General features: G+C 41.9%; 1 protein-coding gene across 4 annotated transcripts in view; it reads left to right on the forward strand.

The window, feature by feature from the left end:
- Positions 1 to 21,913, forward strand: part of LOC137347116 (tensin-3-like) — a 547,175-nt gene that overhangs the window by 81,091 nt on the left and 444,171 nt on the right. The window contains exon 1 of one of the 4 annotated variants that reach the window (XM_068011256.1): positions 8,744 to 9,010. The exons of the other annotated variants lie outside the window; for them this stretch is intronic. Coding sequence (XP_067867357.1) covers positions 8,909 to 9,010 — 102 coding nt within the window. The 5' untranslated portion in view covers positions 8,744 to 8,908. Of the gene's footprint in view, positions 1 to 8,743; positions 9,011 to 21,913 lie in introns of those variants that run through there. 4 annotated transcript variants of the gene reach the window in all.

A 21,913-nucleotide genomic window follows, 5' to 3' on the forward strand; every position in this document is an offset into this window, starting at 1 on the left:
GCCTGTCCACATCCTGTCCTGCTCCAAGTACAGCTCACTCAGCAGGTGCATGGAATGCCATCACCTCCAAGTCATACACCATCCTGACCTGGAAATATATCCTCTTTCCTTCATCATTGCTGGGTCAAAATCTTGGAACTCCATTCCTAGCAGCATTGTGGGAGTACCTTCACCACGTGGACTGCAGTGGTTCAAGAAGGCAGCTCACCACCACCTTTCGACAAGCAATTAGGGATGTGCAATAAATGCTGGTCTTGACCGTGCCCACATCCTGTTGATGAAAATTCAGCTTTTGTTGAACTACTTTAGCCTCTGGTTCTTCCAATAGCTACAATTTAAATTTCCAAGCATGTTTGGTCTGACCTATTTCTGCAAATCCTCCAGCCTTAAGCATCATCTACCCACCCTCCATTCCTCTGAATCTGGCCTCTCATACACCACCTTCTCCTTTCACCACACCATTGACCACTGTGCTTTCAGCTACATAAGCCAATGCTCTGAGTTCCTCCCTAATCTCTTCACCCTCTTCACCTCTCTCTCTCTTTCTCTCTCTCTCTCTTTAAGACCCTCCTTATAACCTGCATGTTTTACCAAGCTATTGGTCACTGCCCCTAATCTTTTCTGGCCTCAGTTTCTGTTTCTTATACGCCTTTGTGAAGCCCCAGCTTGAATCTTGAATTTCTCAGTGAGATTGAGTTCATGAAATATTCAGTTTTGTAACATGGACTCTCACTCGTGGTGATCAGGTTGACATTGGTCAAGCTTATTTCTTTTGAGATCTTTACGAGCCCACTGGTTGGTTAAATTCAAACTTGGCTCCAAGAGGTGAAAGGGCAGTTTTCTAGCCCACTGCACTGACCAGTTGTCTTCGTGAATTTATGCGTACAGGAACCTTTTAGTCTGATAGGGATAGGCCAGATAATTATAGGCTGGTCGGTCTGACCTCGGTGGTGGGTAAATTGTAAAAATCTATTCTGAGGGACAGGATAAACTGCCATTTAGAAAGGCACGGATTAATCAGGGATAGTCAGTATGGATTTGTTAAGGGAAGGTCATGTCTTATTAATTAATTGAATTTTTTGATGAAGTAACAAGAAGGATTGATGAGGGTAGTGCTTTAGATGTCGTCTACATGGATTTTAGTAAGGCATTTGACAAGGTCCCACATGGCAGACTGGTCAGTAAAATGAAAGCCCATGGGATACAGGGGAATGTGGCATGTTGGATCCAGACTTGCCTCAGGGACAGGAAACAAATCGTACTAGTTGACGGATGTTTTTGTGAATGGAAAGCTGTTTCCAGTGGCATTCCAAAGGGCTCAGTGTTGGTTCCCATGCTGTTTTTGCTATATGTTAATGACTTGGGCAAATGTGGGAGGCATGATTGGGAAATTTGCTGATGACACAAAAATTGGCCGTGTAGTTGATAGTGAAGAGGATAGCCGTAGACTCCAGAAAGGTATCGATGGTTTGGTTGAGTGGGTGGAAAGGTGGCAAATAGAATTTGATCCAGATAAGTGTGAGATAATTCATTTGGGGAGGGCAAATAAAGTGAGCAAATACACAATAAACGGGAGGATATTGAGAGGGGTAAAAGAGTTGAGAGACCTTGGAGTGCATGTCCATAGGTCCCTGAAGGTGGCAGGACAGATGGGAGTTGTGAAGTAGGCATATGGAATGCTTTCCTTTATTGTCTGAGGGAGTGAATGCAAATGCAGGGATGTAATGTTGGAACTGTATAAAACGCTGGTTAGGCCATAGCTGGAGTATTGCATACAGTTCTGGTCACCACATTACAGGAAGGACATAATTGCTGTGGAGAGAGTACAGAGGAGATTTAGAAGAATGTTGCCAGGGCTTGAAAGTTGCAGCGATGAGGAAAGATTGGATAGGCTCGGGTTGTTTTCCTTAGGACAGAGGAGGCTGAAAGGTGACTTAATTGAGGTGTACAAAATTATGAGAGGCCTAGATAGAGTAGACAGGAAGGACTGGTTTCCCCTGGTGGAGAGGTCAGTTTACCGGGGGTACAGATTTAAGGTGATTGGTAGAAGGATTAGAGGGGACATGAGGAAAAACTTTTTCACCCAGAGGGTGGTGGGTGTCTGGAATTCACTGCCAGGGATGGTGGTGGAGGCAGAAGCCCTCAATTCTTTTAAAAGGTACCTGGACATGCACCTGAAGTGCTGTAACCGCCAAGGCTATGGACCAGGTGCTGGAAAGTGGAATTAGATTGGGCGGCTAAATTTTTTGGCCAACACAGACATGACTGGCTGAATGGCCTCCTGTGCCGAAATTTTTCTATGGTTCTATGAACTTGTGCATATAACTCTCAGTAGACAACTAAAATTTAGTTTGAACTTGGAGAGCTTAATTAGTCAATATCTATCAACTGGCAGTTTGTTTTTGTGACACAGTGTGTCTTTGTCTGACAAATGAACTTTTGTTAGTCTGTTGTAATCTCAGAAATAACGGTTTTCCTAAATCATGGTCACAGGTTTGCAAAATGCATGCACTTTTGTCTGGTTTTACAGAAGCATTTATTATATAAACAAATGGATTGGCTGTGTCATATATACCTTCAGAATATCAAAATGTTAAACTTTTTACTGCGGTTGAGTGTTAACATTTGTTTCCCAGTGGGTAACAAAACATCAGTGAGTTGAGTTTTTACAGATGTGGGAACAGAAGCAGTAGTGTGCAGTATATGAATTAACGCTTATAAATTGAGATGAAGGTTATATGCTCAACTAAATCAGCAGTTTCTTTTTTGGATTTTGAAATCCAAGAGGAACAGTTAAACTTGATGCTATGACAAAAACTAGAAAAATTATGTGGTATGTGGAAGATTATTTTTGTAGCAGCACCAATTTTTTGAGAGGTGCACAATTGGATTTTTGCTGAATATCTGTCTCTTTTTTTCCCATCTGACTAAAATCTTGAAATGGTATTTATCAATTGCAGAGTATTAAATGGGAGGGGGCAATTGCAAGAAAGAAAAGTTTCATCAGGGAGCTCAGGTGATAAAGTTAAGCCCTGAAAGCAAAGTTTGAGAGTTGTCAACTGAATCCTGAAGTGATTCTTTTCATTGTTAGCTCGCCCATATATCCATTGTTTACAGCAGTACTATTTGGATGCTGAATGACTCTTACCTATTGCAGCATGTTGCTGTATTTGAAATGTTCCCCATTCCTCAAAGTTCTTGGCTGACATCAGTAAGGATGCTCCAATCAGTTGACACATGATAACCTCACTGAAAGATTACAGGCACTTAATTCACAGTGAATTACTGAAATGTAACAATGTTGTGTATAGTCAAAGTTTGATGGCTGTTAAGATTTCTAATATTTGACAAGCAGTGCATCGGTTAGTGGAGCATTGTTATAAACTTGTATAGAATGGGAAGAAGAAATCCTGCTCATAAGTATTTTAGCTGCTTTGGGGACTCGAATGGCATTTCAATTGTAACTGCAGGCAAATTTGTTAGGAGAGATTTGTACTAAGAGTTTCATGTAATAAGGTTTGACTATAAATGCTGTAAGCCTTTTAATAAAAGCCTCTCTGTGTCAACACACCCCTGAATTTGTACAGTGAATTTTCAGATACAGCCTTATATAATATGCCAACTCTCCATTCCGCCACCATCACTTTTGGCTTTTGAACTGTGAACCTGGAGCATTCTCTCCAGATTTGCAGTGTAGCAGAGATAACAATGAACAAATGAAAATCACTTGCTAGTTGAAAGAAAATAGTTGGATGCCTAACATGTAGGTGCCTTCACTGACTGACTGAACATAAATCTAGTTGAATGAAGCTTGAATGTGATTTAGGTAGGGTACCTGGAAAAGAAACCCTGAGAAATGTACTTTTTGGGGATGGGTGGGGGAAATAGCTGAGTTTGGGTGGTCAGTACTTTTCCAGATTAGGGGGAAAGCTTACAGGTGACAGCAGGGAGGAGTGTCAGGGACCATGACCAACTTAATTAAAGCATGAGCACACCCTTGAAGAAATCCTGAAGTGGTTCCTGTGTGAGATGGTCTATAAAAGAAAGTAAGTTTGGAACTATGCGACCTCACAAGATCTGCACTTTTTACGCCCTTAGGACATCCCAAAGTATGTTCTGCTAATGAATTATTTCAAAAGGGAGTCACTGTTTTGTCAGCTGATGTGACAGCCAATGTGTGCATAGCAAGATCCTGTAAAGGTAGTACAGAAGAGAGCAATTGATTTCCAGCGCAGGTATGAAAAGTCGTCATCTTTGGCCTCCTTGTCTCAAGAGACAATGGGTAAGTGCCTAGAGGTGGTCAGTGGTTTGTGAAGCAGCGCCTGGAGTGGCTATAAAGGCCAATTGTAGAGTGACAAGACTCTTCCACAGGCGCTGCAGATATATTGGTTGTTGGGGCTGTTACACAGTTGGCTCTCTCTTTGCACTTCTGTCTTTTTTCCTGTCAGCTGCTAAGTCTCTTCGACTCGCCACTGTTTAGCCCTGCCTTAATGGCTGCCCGCCAGCTCTGGCGATCACTGGCAACTGACTCCCATGACTTGTGGTCAATGTCACAGGACTTCATGTTGTGTTTGCAGACGTCTTTAAGGTGGAGACATGGATGGCCGGTGGTTCTGATACCAGTGATGAGCTCGCTGTACAATGTGTCCTTGGGGATCCTGCCATCTTCCATGCAGCTCACATGGCCAAGCCATCTCAAGCACTGCTGGCTCAGTAGGGTGTATATGCTGGGGATGTTGGCCGCCTCAAGGACTTCTGTATTGGAGATATGGTCCTGCCACCTGATGCCAAGGATTCTCCGGAGGCAGCGAAGATGGAATGAGTTGAGACGTCACTCTTGGCTGACATACGTTGTCCAGGCCTCGCTGCCGTAGAGCAAGGTACTGAGGACACAGGCTCGAAACACTCGGACCTTTTGTGTTCCGTGTCAGTGCGCCATTTTCCCTCACCCTCTTGGCCAGTCTGGATATAGCGGATGCCTTTCCCATGCGCTTGTTGATTTCTGCATCGAGAGACAGGTTGCTGATGATAGTTGAGCCGAGGTAGGTGAACTCTTGAACCACTTCCAAAGCGTGGTCGCCGATATTGATGGATGGAGCATATCTGATGTTCTGTCCCATTATCGTTTTCTTGAGGCTGATGGTTAGGCCAAATTCGTTGCAGGCAGCCTCAATCCTGTCGATGAATCTCTGCAGACGCTCTTCTGTGTGGGTTGTTGATGCAGCATCATCAGCAAAGAGGAGTTCCCTGATGAGTGCTTTTTGTACTTTGGTCTTCGCTCTAAGACAGGCAAGCTATCTGATCTGGTGTGGAGGAAAATTCCTTCTCCTGAAGACTTGAACGCATGTGAGAGCAGCAGGGAAAAGAAGATCCCAAACAGTGTAGGTGCGAGAACACAGCCCTGTTTTACACCACTCAGGATAGGAAAGGGGTCTGATGAAGCACCGCTATGCTGAATTGTACCTTTCATATTGTCATGGAATGAAGTGATGATACTTAGTAGCTTTGGTGGACATCCGATCTTTTCTAGTAGTCTTAAGAGACCACGTCTGCTAATGAGGTCAAAGGATTTGGTGAGAGCAATGAAAGCCATGTGGAAGGGCATCTGTTGGCATTTCTCCTGTAGCTGGCGAAGGGAGAACAGCACGTCAACAGTGGATCTCTCTGCTTGAAAGCCACACTGTGCCTCAGGGTAGACACGCTCAGCCAGCTTCTGGAGTCTGTTCAAAACTACTCGAGCGAAGATTTTTCCCACTATGCTGAGCAGGGAGATTCCATGTTAGTTGCTTGTTGCAGTCACCGCGGTTGCCCTTGTTCTTATAAAGGGTGATGATATTGGCATCGCGCATGTCCTGTGGTACTGTCATACAAAAACAAAATACTGTGGATGCTGGACATCTGAAGTAAAAACAGAAAATGCGAGAAATGCTCAGCAGGTTTGGCAACATCTGCGGAGAGAGAAACCGAGTTAACGTTTCAGATCGATGACCTTTTCAGTTCTGATGTACTCACATGGTAATATCCTCTAGGCAATAACCAACCAATGAAAATTACCTTGTGGTTTAAATAGAATGTATGGGTGACTGATGTGCGCAAGCCTTCACTGACTGAAGTCGTTTGTCAGCTCTGACTTTGGAGCATTGTGACATCTTTGAATTGCTAGATAATTGTAAATAATTTGGCCTTTGATCCCATTGTCTCAATCATAGTCAAGACCATCTCTGACCACTTCCTGTATCTTCCTTCCCCATGTACCCTGCCGCTTTCTCGCTCCACTTCCTTCTGTATCTGCCTTGGAAAACAATTCTCCCAAATCACTTACAACTACATTTTCAAACTCGTAACTGCCTAAGCCTTTGGCAACGGTAGTTGACAATTGGGAAAGGGTTGATAAGGGTCCTAGTGGTCTCTGCAAGGTTGGTGAACACTGCTGTGTTGGAACTTTATGGAGGTTCCATATTGAAAAAAACACTGCTTCTAACCAGCAGCTTTGGAAAGAGCTATAAATAAGTGGACACATAGCAGCACTCTGGCAGGCTGAGAGAGAGCATCATATTTGAAGCCAAAGACTACTCCTTAATTAAAGGGCGTATGGGGTTGGAGTGGCTCAAATGGCTTTTTAAAAAAAAAAGTGTTCTTCAATACAGAATAGGAAGTCTTGCCCAAGTAAAGTGAAATCGTCAAACAATTACAACTAAGGACGAGGCGTTCCAGCATTCTAGGTTCTGAAACATTAAACGTAGATGTATTTGCTACCACAATATTGCATAAACCGTATCAGTTTGATTAAAGAGCTGTGTCTATGCATTTTTAGCCAATAAGCTATAAATTTCAAGATAATACACTTTTGCGCTTCATTTTAATTTTAGAGACTTATCTGTAATTTCACCATGACTCATTTTTTCTAAGTGATTGACTGGTAGGAGGATTCAGATTTCTTTCTCCTGCTGTCATAAAAATAGTACAATGTGGCCATTCTTATTTTAGCAAATGTTGTGTTGTTAGTTAGAATTACTGTGATCAGTTGAAATGTTAAGTTTGGCTGTGATTGTGATGACCCTAATTGCCAGTGTATGCAATTTGCCTGCCCTTGTGCGATGGTCAGTTCTCCAGAAGAACTGATGTGAAAACCAACTCCAAAAGAATCGTAGTCAATGCCTAAAATTTATAAATTTGGAAATGTAACCCGAGTAATGATTTATCTGATCGATGCGGTATGTTTAGTTATAGGAGAATTGCATTGCTTGGGTTTGTTTACAAATTTGGTTCTATGGTGATTTTCAGATGTGTTTCAGTTAACACTAATGATATGTGGGTTTCAGTGAATAATGAATTTGTCTTGTGGCTGGTGTGATGGCACATTTTGTTTAAGTCTAACAACCTCAGCCAGTTTAATACTGTTGTTATATTATTCATCTAGTTAGCTTATTTCAGTCATGCAGTCTTAGGGAGATGCCTTTGTCAAGATTAGAAGCTTCCATGTAGGGCAAGCCTATATTTAGACCTGTTTGCCATTGATTCTCCTTTCTGCTGCTACTTCGTATGAGAGCAGCTTTGTGTCTTTAAGAATCTGTGGTTCAATTATTTTAATTAAACAGAAGCAAACTTTATGTGGGTTTGGCAAACATCACAGTGCATAGTGTGCCATTGTTCCAGCTCTAATTGAGCTTCCTCTTGAATTCCTCTGGCCTGTTATGGATTTTTATACTATTTGTTCCATCAACAATACTGTTAATGGTTGTTTGAGAAAAATGAAAAGCTATTGGAGAACCAAATATTTCAAGAAAGAATTGGAAAAGAGGATCTTGTGATTTTGTTTTCCATTTGTGCTTTTAAGGGAAAGTACATCAATATTACATTTCCCTATGATCTCAATTTAACAAGAAAATCAGTAAATTGTTTTTAGAGAGATGAAATTGATTTTCTTCATACTACCTATGCACAGTATTTAAACAAAATGGTGGGAAATTGTGAAATGCACACATAATTAATGGCCAAAGGGATTTGCTTATTGATTCAGTTTTATAAAAATCTCATTTTAATAGTGTTGTTTGAATCCACACAGAGCAGATGGGGCTCATTTCCTGATACTTGAGCTGTTCTTAACTTCAGCCAGAGCTGAAGGTCTGGATTTCATTAAAAAGACCCCCTGAAGGCAACTTTTCAAATTCCAAAAGTAATGTTTTTGCTAATAAGGGTAAATACTTCAGTGCATTGATTCTTGTGAATAAAAGGCATAACATGAAAGAAGTAGTTACAAGTGACATTAACCATCATTAAGTATGTACAGTATTTATGCAGGTAGTGTACATCATCCTGATGCATTATTTGGATGACATGTGTCTTTAGTAAAACAAAATCACTTTGATCTGATAAGGAGCAATTTTGGACTGTCTGCTCAGTTTAATTGTTGATTTATGATTGTTCTAAGGAGTCTATTTGTTTCTGAAATAATTAATACCCCATGTCTTTAAATGCATGCCATCATTTTTTTTGTGTAGGGTCAATTTTGAAGAGTTTAATATTTCTTGGCTGTTTGAATCACATTGAGAAGCTTCCAACTTTTTTTTAAGCTTTGGTTCTAGCTGTAGTATTCAGATTCAGAAACCCTCCCACTAGAGTAGGAAGGCTTCACTTCCTTAGTGGAGTCAAAGGCACACAACATCTCCTTTGCTTTTTCCACTGAGTGGGGCACTCTGGTCAGTTTATGTTGATTGGAGCGAGACGTTGCATTAATCGTACTAGGTCTGTTTGCCATCACCTGTTCTGCTTACCGAGTGAAGGTCAAGTATAGCCAGGTGTCAGAAGATTTAGCTTGTTGTTTAAAAGTATTGTAGATTAACCTGAAACATCTTGCAGCAAAGTGCCGAAAACAGCTCACTAAGTAAAGAGCAACTCAGCCATTCTCATGGGCTGCACAGTGAGCTTGGCTTGCCTTGAGGATGAGATTTGTCATGTGCCAGTGGATCATCAGAGCCAAGTACAAAGCGAGAAAAGTCTTATGGAAAAGGTAGTGTTGGTTGTGAAATTTTTAACATGTAACAATATTATTACCTTCTGAATATCTGATAGGACCAGTCATAGCTAGTTTGTCTAGAATAAGATTTTAATGTTTTCAGATAATTTGAATCCATTTTAATTTTGCTAAGTTGTGGGATCATTTTCTTAATTTAACCACATTGAAATATAGAACAGATAGTTGAAAAGGATTTGCTAGACTAGTGCAGTGTTCAGCAAAGGTCTTGAACAAGGGTGCAGAGTTCAAATACTTTGTTTTTTTTTATGGACATCCCCAGTCTTTCTGTAATTGTTTCTAATTCCTTTCCAGCGCAGTGTTCGTTATAAGTAATAATTCCATTCTGCTATTTGTCCTGAATGTTCAAATTGATAACATTTGTTTCAAAAGCAGATTTGTACGAAGTGAAAGTTAGTTGTGAAATGCAGGTAAAAGGTTAGAAAAAGTTGTGAATGAGAAGCAACATGAAGGAAAAAACAATTCTAGTTTACAACTCGTGAAGTTAACAAGCCTGCCTTTGTAATGTGCTGGTCCCAGACTTCAATCAGGAGATATTCTGAGCAAGAAAAATTCTTCTTAATAAGCATGATCATTCATAAATACAAAGATAATGAGAAAAATCCTTTCATTTCAATCTTTTCAAATTAATTTTGTTCAATGGGAACTTGTTTGAATTGTTGTACTTAAGCAATTTGAGGTTCAGTTAGTTTGAATATGTTTTTCTCCTTTTGCCAAAGACAGCAGCATATCAAATGTATATCAAAGAGGAAGAAAACCAGAGGCCAGCATCAAATGTCAAATGCCAATAATTCTGTGTAATATAATCAGAGTCAATACTAAGTGGAATTTACTATATTTTGACTTTTTTGCATAAATTCCTATACTGTAGTTAATGAAGACAAAACAATGTCAGAAAGCTTAAGAGGTTGTCAAAATACCAATATGTTGCAAATGGACAACTTAAAGAAAAAATGCAATAGCACATTAATTTATTAGATAATGTTTTGGTCATGTATAATGTCAGAAAAATATTCTTTGATTCTGCTGTAGAGTTTGTTTAATGACTCAATAGATAAATGAGCCATAAAAAACCCAGCAAGGTCCTAATTGCACAACCTCTGGTTTGTGTTCTTAGCTGTTGTCAGTAATGGGGTGACTGTGATGAGATTCAGTGATCCAGACCAGGAGGGGGGAAAATCAACTTGAATTTCTCTCCCTATCAGTATTTAGTGAATCCTGTTGGATAGTGGAGGTGTGGCTGTTTGGCAAGGGCAGAACTGGGCTATGGCCTTCCACTGCCAAATCTCATTGTTAAAATTTATTCTTAAAATTGCAGCAATGCATTGATTTAAAAATTCTGAACATTGTGTTCAAATCTCTCCATGTGTCTCACCCCTTTCGATCACCTGTAACCTCCTCCAGCCGTACAACTCCCTGAGATCTCTGCACTCCTCCAATTTTGGCTTCTTGTGCAACCCTGATCTTCATCTCGATACCATTAGCATTTAGTGTCTTCAGTTGTTTGTGCCTTCAGTCCTCAGCTCTGGAATTCCTACCCAAAATCTCCACCTCTCTATCTCTCCTTTTTTAAGTTGCTCCTTAAAACCTATCTCTTGAACCAAGCTTTTGGTTGCCTATCCTAATATCCTTTATCTGGCTTTGTGTCAAATTTTGTCTGGTAACACCCCAGTTGGGATGTTTTCACTATGTTAGAGGTGTTTTCTAAATGCTGCTTGTTGCCTTGGCTTTCACATAGCCAGTGGCCACGAATTATGCTTAGGAATGCTTCGAAAAGATGTGAATTCATACCTTGTTTTTATTCGGTTTTTTTTGTGGGATGTGGGTGTCGCTGGCTAGGCCAGCATTTATTGTCCATCCCTAATTGCCCTTGAACTGAATGGCTTGCTCGGCCATTTCAGAGGGCATTTAAGAGTCAACCACATTGCTGTGGGTCTGGAGTCACATGTAGGCCAGACCAGGTAAGGACAGCAGATTTCCTTCCCTAAAGGATATTCTGAACCAGTGGATTTTTTTTTTTAACAACAATTGACAATGGTTTCATGGTCACCATTAGACTATCTTTTAATTCCAGATTTATTAATTGAATTCAAATTTCACCATCTGCTGTGGTGGGACTCGAACCCATGTCTCCAGAGCATTAACCTGGGCTCTGGATTACTAGTTCAGTGACATTACCACTATGCCACTGCCTCCCTATGCGCTTTCACAAGAGGATGGTAAAAAATTTGATGAGAAACATTCCAACATAAGTTTGCTAAAGTTTTGGATGGAGCCATCTCAATCGTTCAGTGGTTGCATACGCTGTATTGTCCAGCATCAAAATTTTGAAACAAGGAAGGTTGTAGGCTAGATGCTATTTCATGCTGAGTTAACTGATCGTATTAGGAACAAAGACAGAGGTACACAGTTGTCTTTAGTGGAAAAAGTATCACGTGTTATCAGCACAAGGTTGGACTTCAGACCCACAGTCAGATACAGTTACCCTCATTGTTATTGTTCTCATGAAAAATACTTAAGCAAAGTACCAAAGCATTGCTACTTTCTGTAGAACAATACATCAGCATGACACTTCATTCATGAGGAGTGGACAAAGGAGTAAAATTGGAGATAGGAGGGAAATGAAAACCTTGATGTTTTTTCCTACTGCAGGAAATATGCTGCAAAAACAGTTCAGCCAAGTAAGGTGTGATTAGATTTTGGGTTATTAGATGGTTTGCCAAATTTAAAGAGACAAAAGCCTTGAGAATATTACAACGGATGAGGCAGTTGAATGCATTATTGAAATATTTCCTTAGTATACGTAACATGGATACATCCACATTATACATTGCTGTATCAGTTGGAACATCTCTGTTTAATGAACTTCTGCTTGACCTGTTTTATGACCATGAACCTAAAACAGCTTTTTGTGATTTCCTGGACATGAGTAAGGCAGATTAAAAAACAAATGCATAATGTCATGCGTAACTTCTGCAACAGGTTTTCTGTTACCTGGCCATTAGTCTTCAAGTATATGTGATTTCAGAGGTTATGCTACTAACATTGCCTTTCTTTGTGCAGTGGGCCAGCTGGAAATTCTAGATACTGCTTGAAATGGGGATTCTGGCATTCCATAGATCCTTTGAGAGAGGCAACATGTAGGCCTCCTACTACTTCCCATTTTCTTTTGCTAGTCTTACTGTTAATAAATTTTGAAGAAAATCTGAATTGGTTCCAAACACAGCAGACATTTTCTCAGAAGGCAGTGCCTCATGGTAAATTCTATGAGTTGACTATTCCTGATTAGTTTCAAATTAAATTTCTAAATTTGTTATTTGGGATATCCAGACCTAAAGTTTATAAAAGTGACAGTTTCAAGGGGCTTGTGTAACAAACATTTCTGTAAATTCTTTCCAGTTTTGAAACACTGAACCTGAATCTATGACTTCTTTGTAGTGCTATTAATATGTATTTTTTCTGGTATTGTCATAGAACATTTAAGTCAGATTATATGGAAAATTAAATTAGTATTAATTTATTACTGGAAACTATTTTGGTATGTTTGATAAGTAATAAATCTATGATTTCATTTAGTATATTTTCAAAAACACCCCTCACTAATGGGAATTTGTGCCCATTTCAAAACCAAATTATGAAAGATATGATACTGCAGCTGCACTGTATTATAATCTAATTCACAAACTGCAAGTACTAGTCTGTAATATAAGGGAAATGTGTATTCAATTCAGTTAACTGGCCTGCAGCTCGGTCTCTTGACAGTCTGTACAGGGCTAAAACTGACTGGTGGTTCTAAAAATATGTGTTGAGTGGTTCGTATCCAAGTAAAAGAGAATAAGAGGCGGGGACATCAGTCCACAGTAGAATTGACCTGCACTAGCCCATTTGGCTTGACAGTATTATGGTGTTAAAGCTGCGGTGACTGCAACAACTACCGTGGAATCTCCCTGCTCAGCATAGTGGGGAAAGTCTTTGCTCGAGTCGCTCTAAACAGGCTCCAGAAGCTGGCCGAGCGCGTCTACCCTGAGGCACAGTGTGGCTTTCGTGCAGAGAGATCGACCGTTGACATGCTGTTCTCCCTTCATCAGATACAGGAGAAATGCCGTGAACAACCGATGCCCCTCTACGTTGCTTTCATTGCTCTCACCAAAGCCTTTGACCTCGTCAGCAGGCGTGGTCTCTTCAGACTACTCGAAAAGATCGGATGCCCACCAAAGCTACTAAGTATCATCACCTCATTCCATGACAATATGAAAGGCACAATTCAACATGGTGGCTCCTCATCAGAGCCCTTTCCTATCCTGAGTGGCGTGAAACAGGGCTGTGTTCTCGCACCCACACTTTTTGGGATTTTCTTCTCCCTGCTGCTTTCACATGCGTTCAAGTCCTCTAAAGAAGGAATTTTCCTCCACACAAGATCAGGGGGCAGGTTGTTCAACCTTGCCCGTCTAAGAGCGAAGTCCAAAGTATGGAAAGTCCTCATCAGGGAACTCCTCTTTGCTGATGATGCTGCTTTAACATCTCACACTGAAGAGTGCCTGCAGAGTCTCATCGACAGGTTTGAGGCTGCCTGCAATGAATTTGGCCTAACCATCAGCCTCAAGAAAACGAAGATCATGGGGCAGGACGTCAGAAATGCTCCATCCATCAATATTGGCGACCACACTCTGGAAGTGGTTCAAGAGTTCACCTACCTAGGCTCAACTATCACCAGTAACCTGTCTCTAGATGCAGAAATCAACAAGTGCATGGGAAAGGCTTCCACTGCTATGTCCAGACTGGCCAAGAGAGTGTGGGAAAATGGCGCACTGACACGGAACACAAAAGTCCGAGTGTATCAAGCCTGTGTCCTCAGTATCTTGCTCTATGGCAGCGAGGCCTGGACAACGTATGTCAGCCAAGAGCGACATCTCAATTCATTCCATCTTCGCTGCCTCCGGAGAATACTTGGCATCAGGTGGCAGGACCGTATCTCCAACACAGAAGTCCTCGAGGCGGCCAACATCCCCAGCTTATACACACTACTGAGTCAGCGGCGCTTGAGATGGCTTGGCCATGTGAGCCGCATGGAAGATGGCAGGATCCCCAAAGACACATTGTACAGCGAGCTCGCCACTGGTATCAGACCCACCGGCCGTCCATGTCTCCGCTTTAAAGACGTCTGCAAACGCAGCATGAAATCCTGTGACATTGATCACAAGTCGTGGGAGTCAGTTGCCAGCGATCGCCAGAGCTGGCGGGCAGCCATAAAGACGGGGCTAAAATGTGGCGAGTCGAAGAGACTTAGTAGTTGGCAGGAAAAAAGACAGAGGCACAAGGGGAGAGCCAACTGTGTAACAGCCCCGACAAACAAATTTCTCTGCAGCACCTGTGGAAGAGCCTGTCACTCTAGAATTGGCCTTTATAGCCACTCCAGGCGCTGCTTCACAAACCACTGACCACCTCCAGGCGCTTATCCATTGTCTCTCGAGATAAGGAGGCCGAAGAAGATATGAAGTAACAACATCTGTTTATGCTATCTGGCTGCTTTCAATATCTTTCTCGCTACTGGTAATGACGTTTGCAAAATTTAGTGCTCTGCTGCAACGGCATTATTTCAATTTTGAGGCACCATATTGGTCTCCCATCATACTCTGCTTTAAATTTAACCCCTTGGCAGCTTCCAGAAGCATATCTGTACCAACATTTTTAAGAAAGTTGTTCAATTCCAGTAAAATAAATTGTAATATTAAATACAATACCCAAATTGTCTCATTTTTGATTCAATATGTTATCTACCATTCAGGACATTGCTGAAAGCCTATTACTTGATTAGCATTGGGCAGAAAATCGTCTATTTTGAAATCCACTGAAGCATTCAGAAAGTCATGAATTGTATAGAGGAACTCTGAATTTCTTGAGGGGTGAACGCAAAAGTCAAGTTAGATTAACCCTTGATCCTTGACCCGCACCTGCTTTTAATTACAGGCTTTCCTCTTTAAAGATTTAAAAGTCCTTGACATTAAAGACAAAATATGTCCTTTGGCTAAGAGATTAGAAAAACAATTTCTCTTAAAATAGTGTTTATTAAATAATTTAACATTTGTGGGATTCTGTTGCAAAGTAACTCCCTAATTGCTGTGTTGCACTTTATTTGCTTCATAAACTAATTGCATTCCCCTAGATTCTTTTACAGGTTAGCTTCACAGTTTCCCAATAGTATTACTGTCATCAGCAATCTTATAAAGACTGTTACTTGATAATTTAGTTCTTTAAATAGTTATGCGTTTTATCTGGAAATAATATTGGCTACCCTGTATATCTCTTGTTCTTGAGAGTTTTATTCAGGCTAACATGTTACCACTGTAATCCTTACCTAACTGAATAAATGGGAGCACAATAAATACTGTGACTGGTGATTTGGGAGTTAAGCTGGTGATCATTTACTACAGCTTCATATTGGGAAAACTTAATGAAACAGAGTTGGGAACTATGAAAAGTTGTGCTGAAGAAAATTTTGCAAGCAGTTTATACATTGGCAACATCATCCAAAAACACAATGTCAGTTTCCACAGATCAATTCTGCTGTGGATTGATGTCCCCGCCCATTTTCTCCTTTACGTGGCTGTGAACCACTCAACACATATTTCAGAAGCATCAGTCAGTTTAACTCCTGTACAGACAGTCTGGCGACTGAGCTGCATGCCAGTTTACTGAATGGAATACACATTTCCCTTATACTTCAAACTAGTACTTGCAGTTTATGCGAATTATGCAACAACAAAATGGTTTGTATTTAGGTAGCGCCTTTAACGTACTAAAACTTCTCAAGGTGCTTCACAGGAGCATTATCAAGCAAATTCTGACACCAAGTCACTTGAGCTATTAGGACAGATGAACAAAACCTTGGTTAAAGAGTTCAGTTTAAGGAGTGTCTTATGGGAAGAAAGAGGGGTTGAGGGAGAAAATTCCAGAGCTTTGAACCTTGGCAGCTGTCAAATATGTCAAGCCAAAAGACTTGCAGGTTGATAGGTAAATTGGCCATTATAAAAAATTGTCACTAGTATAGGTAGGTGGTAGGGAAATATAGGGACAGCTGGGGATGTTTGGAGGGAATATGGGATTAGTGTAGGATTAGTATAAATGGGTGGTTGATGTTCGGCACAGACTCGGTGGGCCGAAGGGCCTGTTTCAGTGCTGTATCTCTAATCTAATCTAATCTAATCATGTCGCCAAGGTTGCAAACAGTTTAGGTGAGCCTCAGGCAGTTGCCAAGGAAAAGGAGGAGTTGGTGGCTCGGGAAGGGAATTTGTGGCAGAGACCGAAGCCTTTGTCTTTCCAATATCTAGTTGGAGGAAATTTCTGCTCTTCCAGTATTGGATGTTGGACAAGGAGTCTGATAATTTAGAGAGAGTGGATGGGTTGAAAGGCAGTGGTGATGAGGTAGAGCTGGATGTCATCCACATACCTGTGAAAACTGCTGTGTTTTTGGATGATGTTGGACACCAGAGGTAATGGTGTGGGAGTAGGAAGAGAAGCCATTGCAGTTGATTCTCTGGCTATGATTAAATCGAGAAGACTTGAACCTGGTGAGAGCAGTGCCACCCAGCTGGACAATGGTAAAGAGGCGTTGGAGGAGGATGGTATGCTTAACCGAGTCAAAGGCTGCAGATAGGTCGAGAACGATGAGGAAGGAAAGTTTATCTTTGTCACAGTCACATAGGGTGTCATTTGTGACTTCAATAGGAGCCGTTTTCAGTACTGTGGCAGGGGCAGAAACCTGATTGGAGGGATTCAAACATGGAATTCTGGGAAAGATGGGCATGGATTTGGGAGGCGACAACATGTTCAAGGACTTTGGAGAGGCAAGAGAGGTTGGAGATGGGGCAGTAGTTTGCAGGGATGAGAAGGGTCAAGGGCAATGTTCCCTCTAGGCTGCACAGTCACGTAGCAACCCGTGGGTTTCTGCGCAGGCTGCACAAGTTGGCACCTTTAAGTTGATGTGCACCTGGGGTTGCGCACTTGAACAAATTGCCTGTGTACCCACCAAAAAAATTAGAGGGTACGTTGGTGAAAAGCTGTTTCTTTTTCAGGAGCGAGGTGACGATGGCAGATTTGAAGGAGAGTGAGACAGCACCTGAGAAGATTGTACTCGTAACAATATCAGCTACCATGGAGACCAGGAAGGGAAGTTGTGTGGTCAGAAGTTTAGTGGGAATAGGCTCGATGGAGTAGGAAGTGTGTCTCGTGCGCAAGATGAACTGGGCATGAGGAGAGATGTGTGGGAAACTAGAGAAAGATGCATGTTCAGGGCTAGAACAGGAGCGTGAACCTTAAACCAAGTTTAGCCTGGTGGGTTTGGAGATAGGTGTGAAATGTCAGCGTCAGCTGATTGGATGGCCAGTCTTGGTGACAAAGAAGTCCATAAGCTTCTTGCACTTGTTTTTGGAAGTGAGGGTAGGAGAGAGGGGTTTAAAAAGATGGTTTGCAGTAGAGAAGTAGGTGTTAACCCTACATTCCAGGATGATCCTGGAATAGTGAGCAGTTTTGGCAGATGAGAGCAGGACCCGATAGTTCTTTATGTGGTCCAACCATATATGGTGGTGAATGACTAAACCAGTTGTCCGCCATATCGGTTCAAGACTGTGTCCCTTGGGCTTGGAGTTGAGGTCCATACTCAGTGGAGTAGTCAGGAGAAGAGTGAGTAATGGTTTTATTGGGGACTAGGGCAGTAAAGGTGGAGGTGAGATACAGTTTAGCAGATCCTTAGCTGCAGAAATGTCATGGAGAATAGAGAGCCAAAGGCTAGACATTTTGGACAAAACTTAGCTCTACCTCACCACCACCTCTCTTGACCCTTCTATTGTCTCTAAATTGTTTGTCTGACATCTAGTACTGGATGAACAAAAGTTTCCTCCAACTAAATATTGGGAAGACCAAAGGCATTGTCTTTGTTTCCTGCCACAATCTCCATGCCCTCAACTCCATCCCTCTCCCTGGCAACAGTCTGAGCCCAATAAGACTGTTTACAACCTTGGTGTCATATTTCACCCCACAATGGGCTTCTGACCAAATACACATCGCTAAATTCATCTGTTTCCACCTCCATTACATCACCCAATTCCACCCCTGTCTCAGCTCATCTGCTGACACCCTCAGTATGCCGTTGTTACCTCTAGCCATTACTATTCTAATGCAGTCCTGGCCAATCTCTCACATAGTACCCTCCAAACTTAAGGTTATCCAAAACTCTGCTCCCCATGTCCTAACTCGTATCAAGTCACGTTCACCTATCACCCCTGTGTTCACTGTCTTATATTGGCTCCCAACTAAGCAACGTCTTGATTTTAAAATTCTCATCCTTGTTTTCAAATCCCTCCATAGCCCCCACTTCCTTATCTCTGTAAACTTCTCCACCCTGCAACCGTCAGAGATCTCAGCGCACCTCCAATTCTGACCTGTTACATATCCCCAATTTTAATTGCTCCACCATTAGCAGCCATGCTTTCATCTGGCTTGGACCTAAGCCCTGGAATTCCCTCCCTAAACTTCTGCACATCTCTGCCCCTCTTTGCTCCTTTAAGACACTCCTTAAAAGCTACCTTTTTGATGAAGGTTTGGTAATTTGACCTAATATGTCCTCATGTGGATCTGTGTCAAATTTTGTTTGATAACTTTAAGTTAAGTGACTTGGGATATTTTAATTTGCTCAAGGTGCTTGATACTGTTATGAAGATGCTTCTATATTTTTTTATGTTTCTTTGAGGACTCATTTAAATTGTGAATATGGATTAATTGGAAGGTTGAAGATTTCATAAATGCTGGACTTTGCTTTGGCTGTTGACAGTTCACTGAAAGGACACTGAGATGTTGCTTGAAAACAACCTTTGTTGAAAATCATGTGCTTTCAGCTCAATAAACAACAGAAACCTTGGTGACCCGGGGAAGATGTTTACAGAGAAGCCACATGTCAAGGTTTATGGAGCTCAGGAGGTTCACTTTCTGTTTGGGGTTTGAACTGTTTTGAAGTCAGTTGGAGATCAACTTGCCAAGGAAAAAAAACACCCAGCTCACACCTGTCTCTACCTCTGAAGAAACCCTGCAAAGATCCAGTGTGGAAGAGCTAAAATCCTCGGTGCTGCACCTATCCTGAGAAGCTGGAATAACCTGCCAGATTAATGCTCAACGCTGCCTGAAAAGAACTGCTTTAGAATTGATCCGAGTGACTCGTCTCCATATACCTGGATGCCAGACCAATTGGGACAACTGACTTCCTTCCATATCTTCCCTTTTTTTCTTCAAGAATTAGCAAATATTTGGCCAAAGTATTTTTTTGTCTTTTTTTGTAATAGACCTCAACAGAGAGAATTTCTGTTTTTTTCCAGGGTGTGTGTGGGGAATTTAAAAAGGGAATGTTCATATTTCAATCTGTGTGTTGATGCTTTGCGTCATTACTGGACAAGTCTTGTTTGATGATAAACTGATAATTTTGTTGTTTATTAAAGAAACCTGGTTGGTGTAATTATTTCTGGGAAAAAGAGTATATGATTGACCAGTTACTGGGTAAACATTTTAAAAATATTTGTTGTGACCTGCAGAGAAGTGAGACTAGAAAAGACACTGCACTGCTCCTGTCTCAGTGCTTACAATAGATAAAGGTTGTTGTTGCTCTTTCCTCACATAATAACATGAGAAAGAATATCCATCAACATAAAATATAAGTAGTGTAATTGAGGGCAGAATTTTAGTCTTGGGTCGGGACACTGACGTCTGGGTGAAATGGCGGTCATGACCCCGCACTCTGTGGGGAATGTCACCCAGCAGTGATTTTCCCCTAATTGGCCAATTAGTGGCCAGAGGGCGGGTTCATTGTTTAATTAAGAATGGCTGGTGAGTAGTTGAAGCTGGGAAGCTAATAGGAGGCCCTCCAGCTCGGAAGGAGCAGCCTCCATCTTGAGGCATGCTCTCACCAAATTTTAAAACGTTTAAACTTAAAAATTGGCCTCAGCAGCTGTGCCACCATTGTGGAGGGACGTCCCCTCCGCAGGGTGGCCTGCAGCCGCAGTTGTAGCCAAGCAGACGGGAAGGGCCTCAAAGCCTGGCCAAGCCTCTGATGCTTTGGGAGGCCCACAGGCTGACTGGAAAATTCCAGTCAGCCTCTAACAATAGGCCTTAGTAGACCATTAACTCCCCTCAATTGGCTCCTTGCCACTTGCAAGTGGGGTAGCCTTGCTGACCCCCATCCCACCTCTGGGAGTATAGTCCAGGGCAGTATGGTGCCAGCAAACTGGAATGTCTGCTGGCAGTGTGATTTTTTTTTTTTTGCGCCTGGCCACCTCTGCACTTTTCCCCATATGGGGGTGAAAATTCAGCCCCTGGAGTTTAAACTTCTGTGATTAAGATTCATTTGTCAAATTATCAACCATAGGTGAAATCAGCAATAAGCAATACTGATCTATGGTTCATCCATTTTTTCATTTGCACTTTTTTGTGAAGTGCCATTGGGACATTTTTCAACCTTTTGAGGTGCTAGATAATTGCAAGTTGTTGTTTGACACAGTGCAGAGAAAATTCATCTCTTGCTGCACGTGAAATTTCAGGATTTTTGACCAATTTCCACCCCCCCCCCATGAGGACTTGGGAAAAGATTTGTACTTAAATGTTGAGTATTGAAAGCAATAATGATTCATGCAAGTTTTTAAAGCAAAACCGCACCAATTCAAAAGGCAGTTGAATGCTAATAGTATTATTCATTATTTTTTTTTAGGAAAACAACTTTAAACATTAAGCAATCCATTATCCTGTCTTGGTAATCACTAAACACCTCATAGTCATTGTGTTGGATGATCCCTGGCTGGTCAGCACAGATTGGCATAGCTTCCCCTCTGGTATGCACACAGAGAGATGATAACACTCTGTCAGGGTTTTAAAAAAGAAAGTGATTACTGACAGCGCAGCCGGCAGCTTATGTCATCTGACTGCGCCAGTTTGCGCACATTGGTTCCTACCCTCTGTGCATGCACTGCGTTTCGCAGTGCCAGGACTGGTTGGCGCATGCGCAGATGACGTCATCACGTAACGTGGCCAGGTCGGGTTGGCATGTGCGCAGATGACATCATTGCGTAACGCGGGCAGATGGTGGGGGGGGATCCGGGCCAGAGCGAGCAGGGGTGAGGGGATCTGGGGGGTGGGGGGAGAGGGGGTCTGGGGAGAGGGTAGAGAGTGGAAGCAGGGAGAGCGTGGCTGAAGACCTTGCTGGTGGTGGGTGCGCTCTCCTCCTCCCCCCACCCTCCCCAAATGACTGCTGGCTCCCCGGCCCTCCCGCTCCCTCCCCTCCCCAGCCTGCTTGCTCCCTCACCTTTGGCCATTGTGTGCTGCCATGTGTTTAGGTTGCCATTGTGTGATTATTTGAGCAGCGCCATCTTTAATTCTGGCAGCTGCCTGACGTCGCAGACTGTGATGTTTTAGTGGCACAGGTTGCATTTGCACACGTGCCGTTGCAGTGCCACCTAGTGGTGACATTGTCAGCAAATGCAACCTTTAAAAAATTGTGAAGGCATCCTTTCATCTGTCTTAGAATGCAAGAGGGTAGTTATAAGCTGATTGTCAAGCAAGATGACCGACTAATGTGGGGAAATGTGGTATGTTCATTATTTTGTATTGTCACATTAAAAACACTTGGTCATGATTGATATGCCAGGTGTTGGAAACTGCAGCTCCAGAGCTGCATGTGGCTCTAAAACATCTCATTTATGGCTCCCTACCTTTTCCAGTTGGATCACATAATCACGATAAAATCCTTAAAATTTAAGTGAAGAAAATCTCAAATCAAAGAAATAGACGGCAACAGAATTTTCCTTGAGTTTTTCAAATTTTTTTAATCAAGAGTTTAGCTTCAAA

The sequence above is a fragment of the Heterodontus francisci genome, chromosome 2, assembly GCF_036365525.1.
Source record: "Heterodontus francisci isolate sHetFra1 chromosome 2, sHetFra1.hap1, whole genome shotgun sequence".
NCBI lineage: Eukaryota > Metazoa > Chordata > Chondrichthyes > Heterodontiformes > Heterodontidae > Heterodontus > Heterodontus francisci.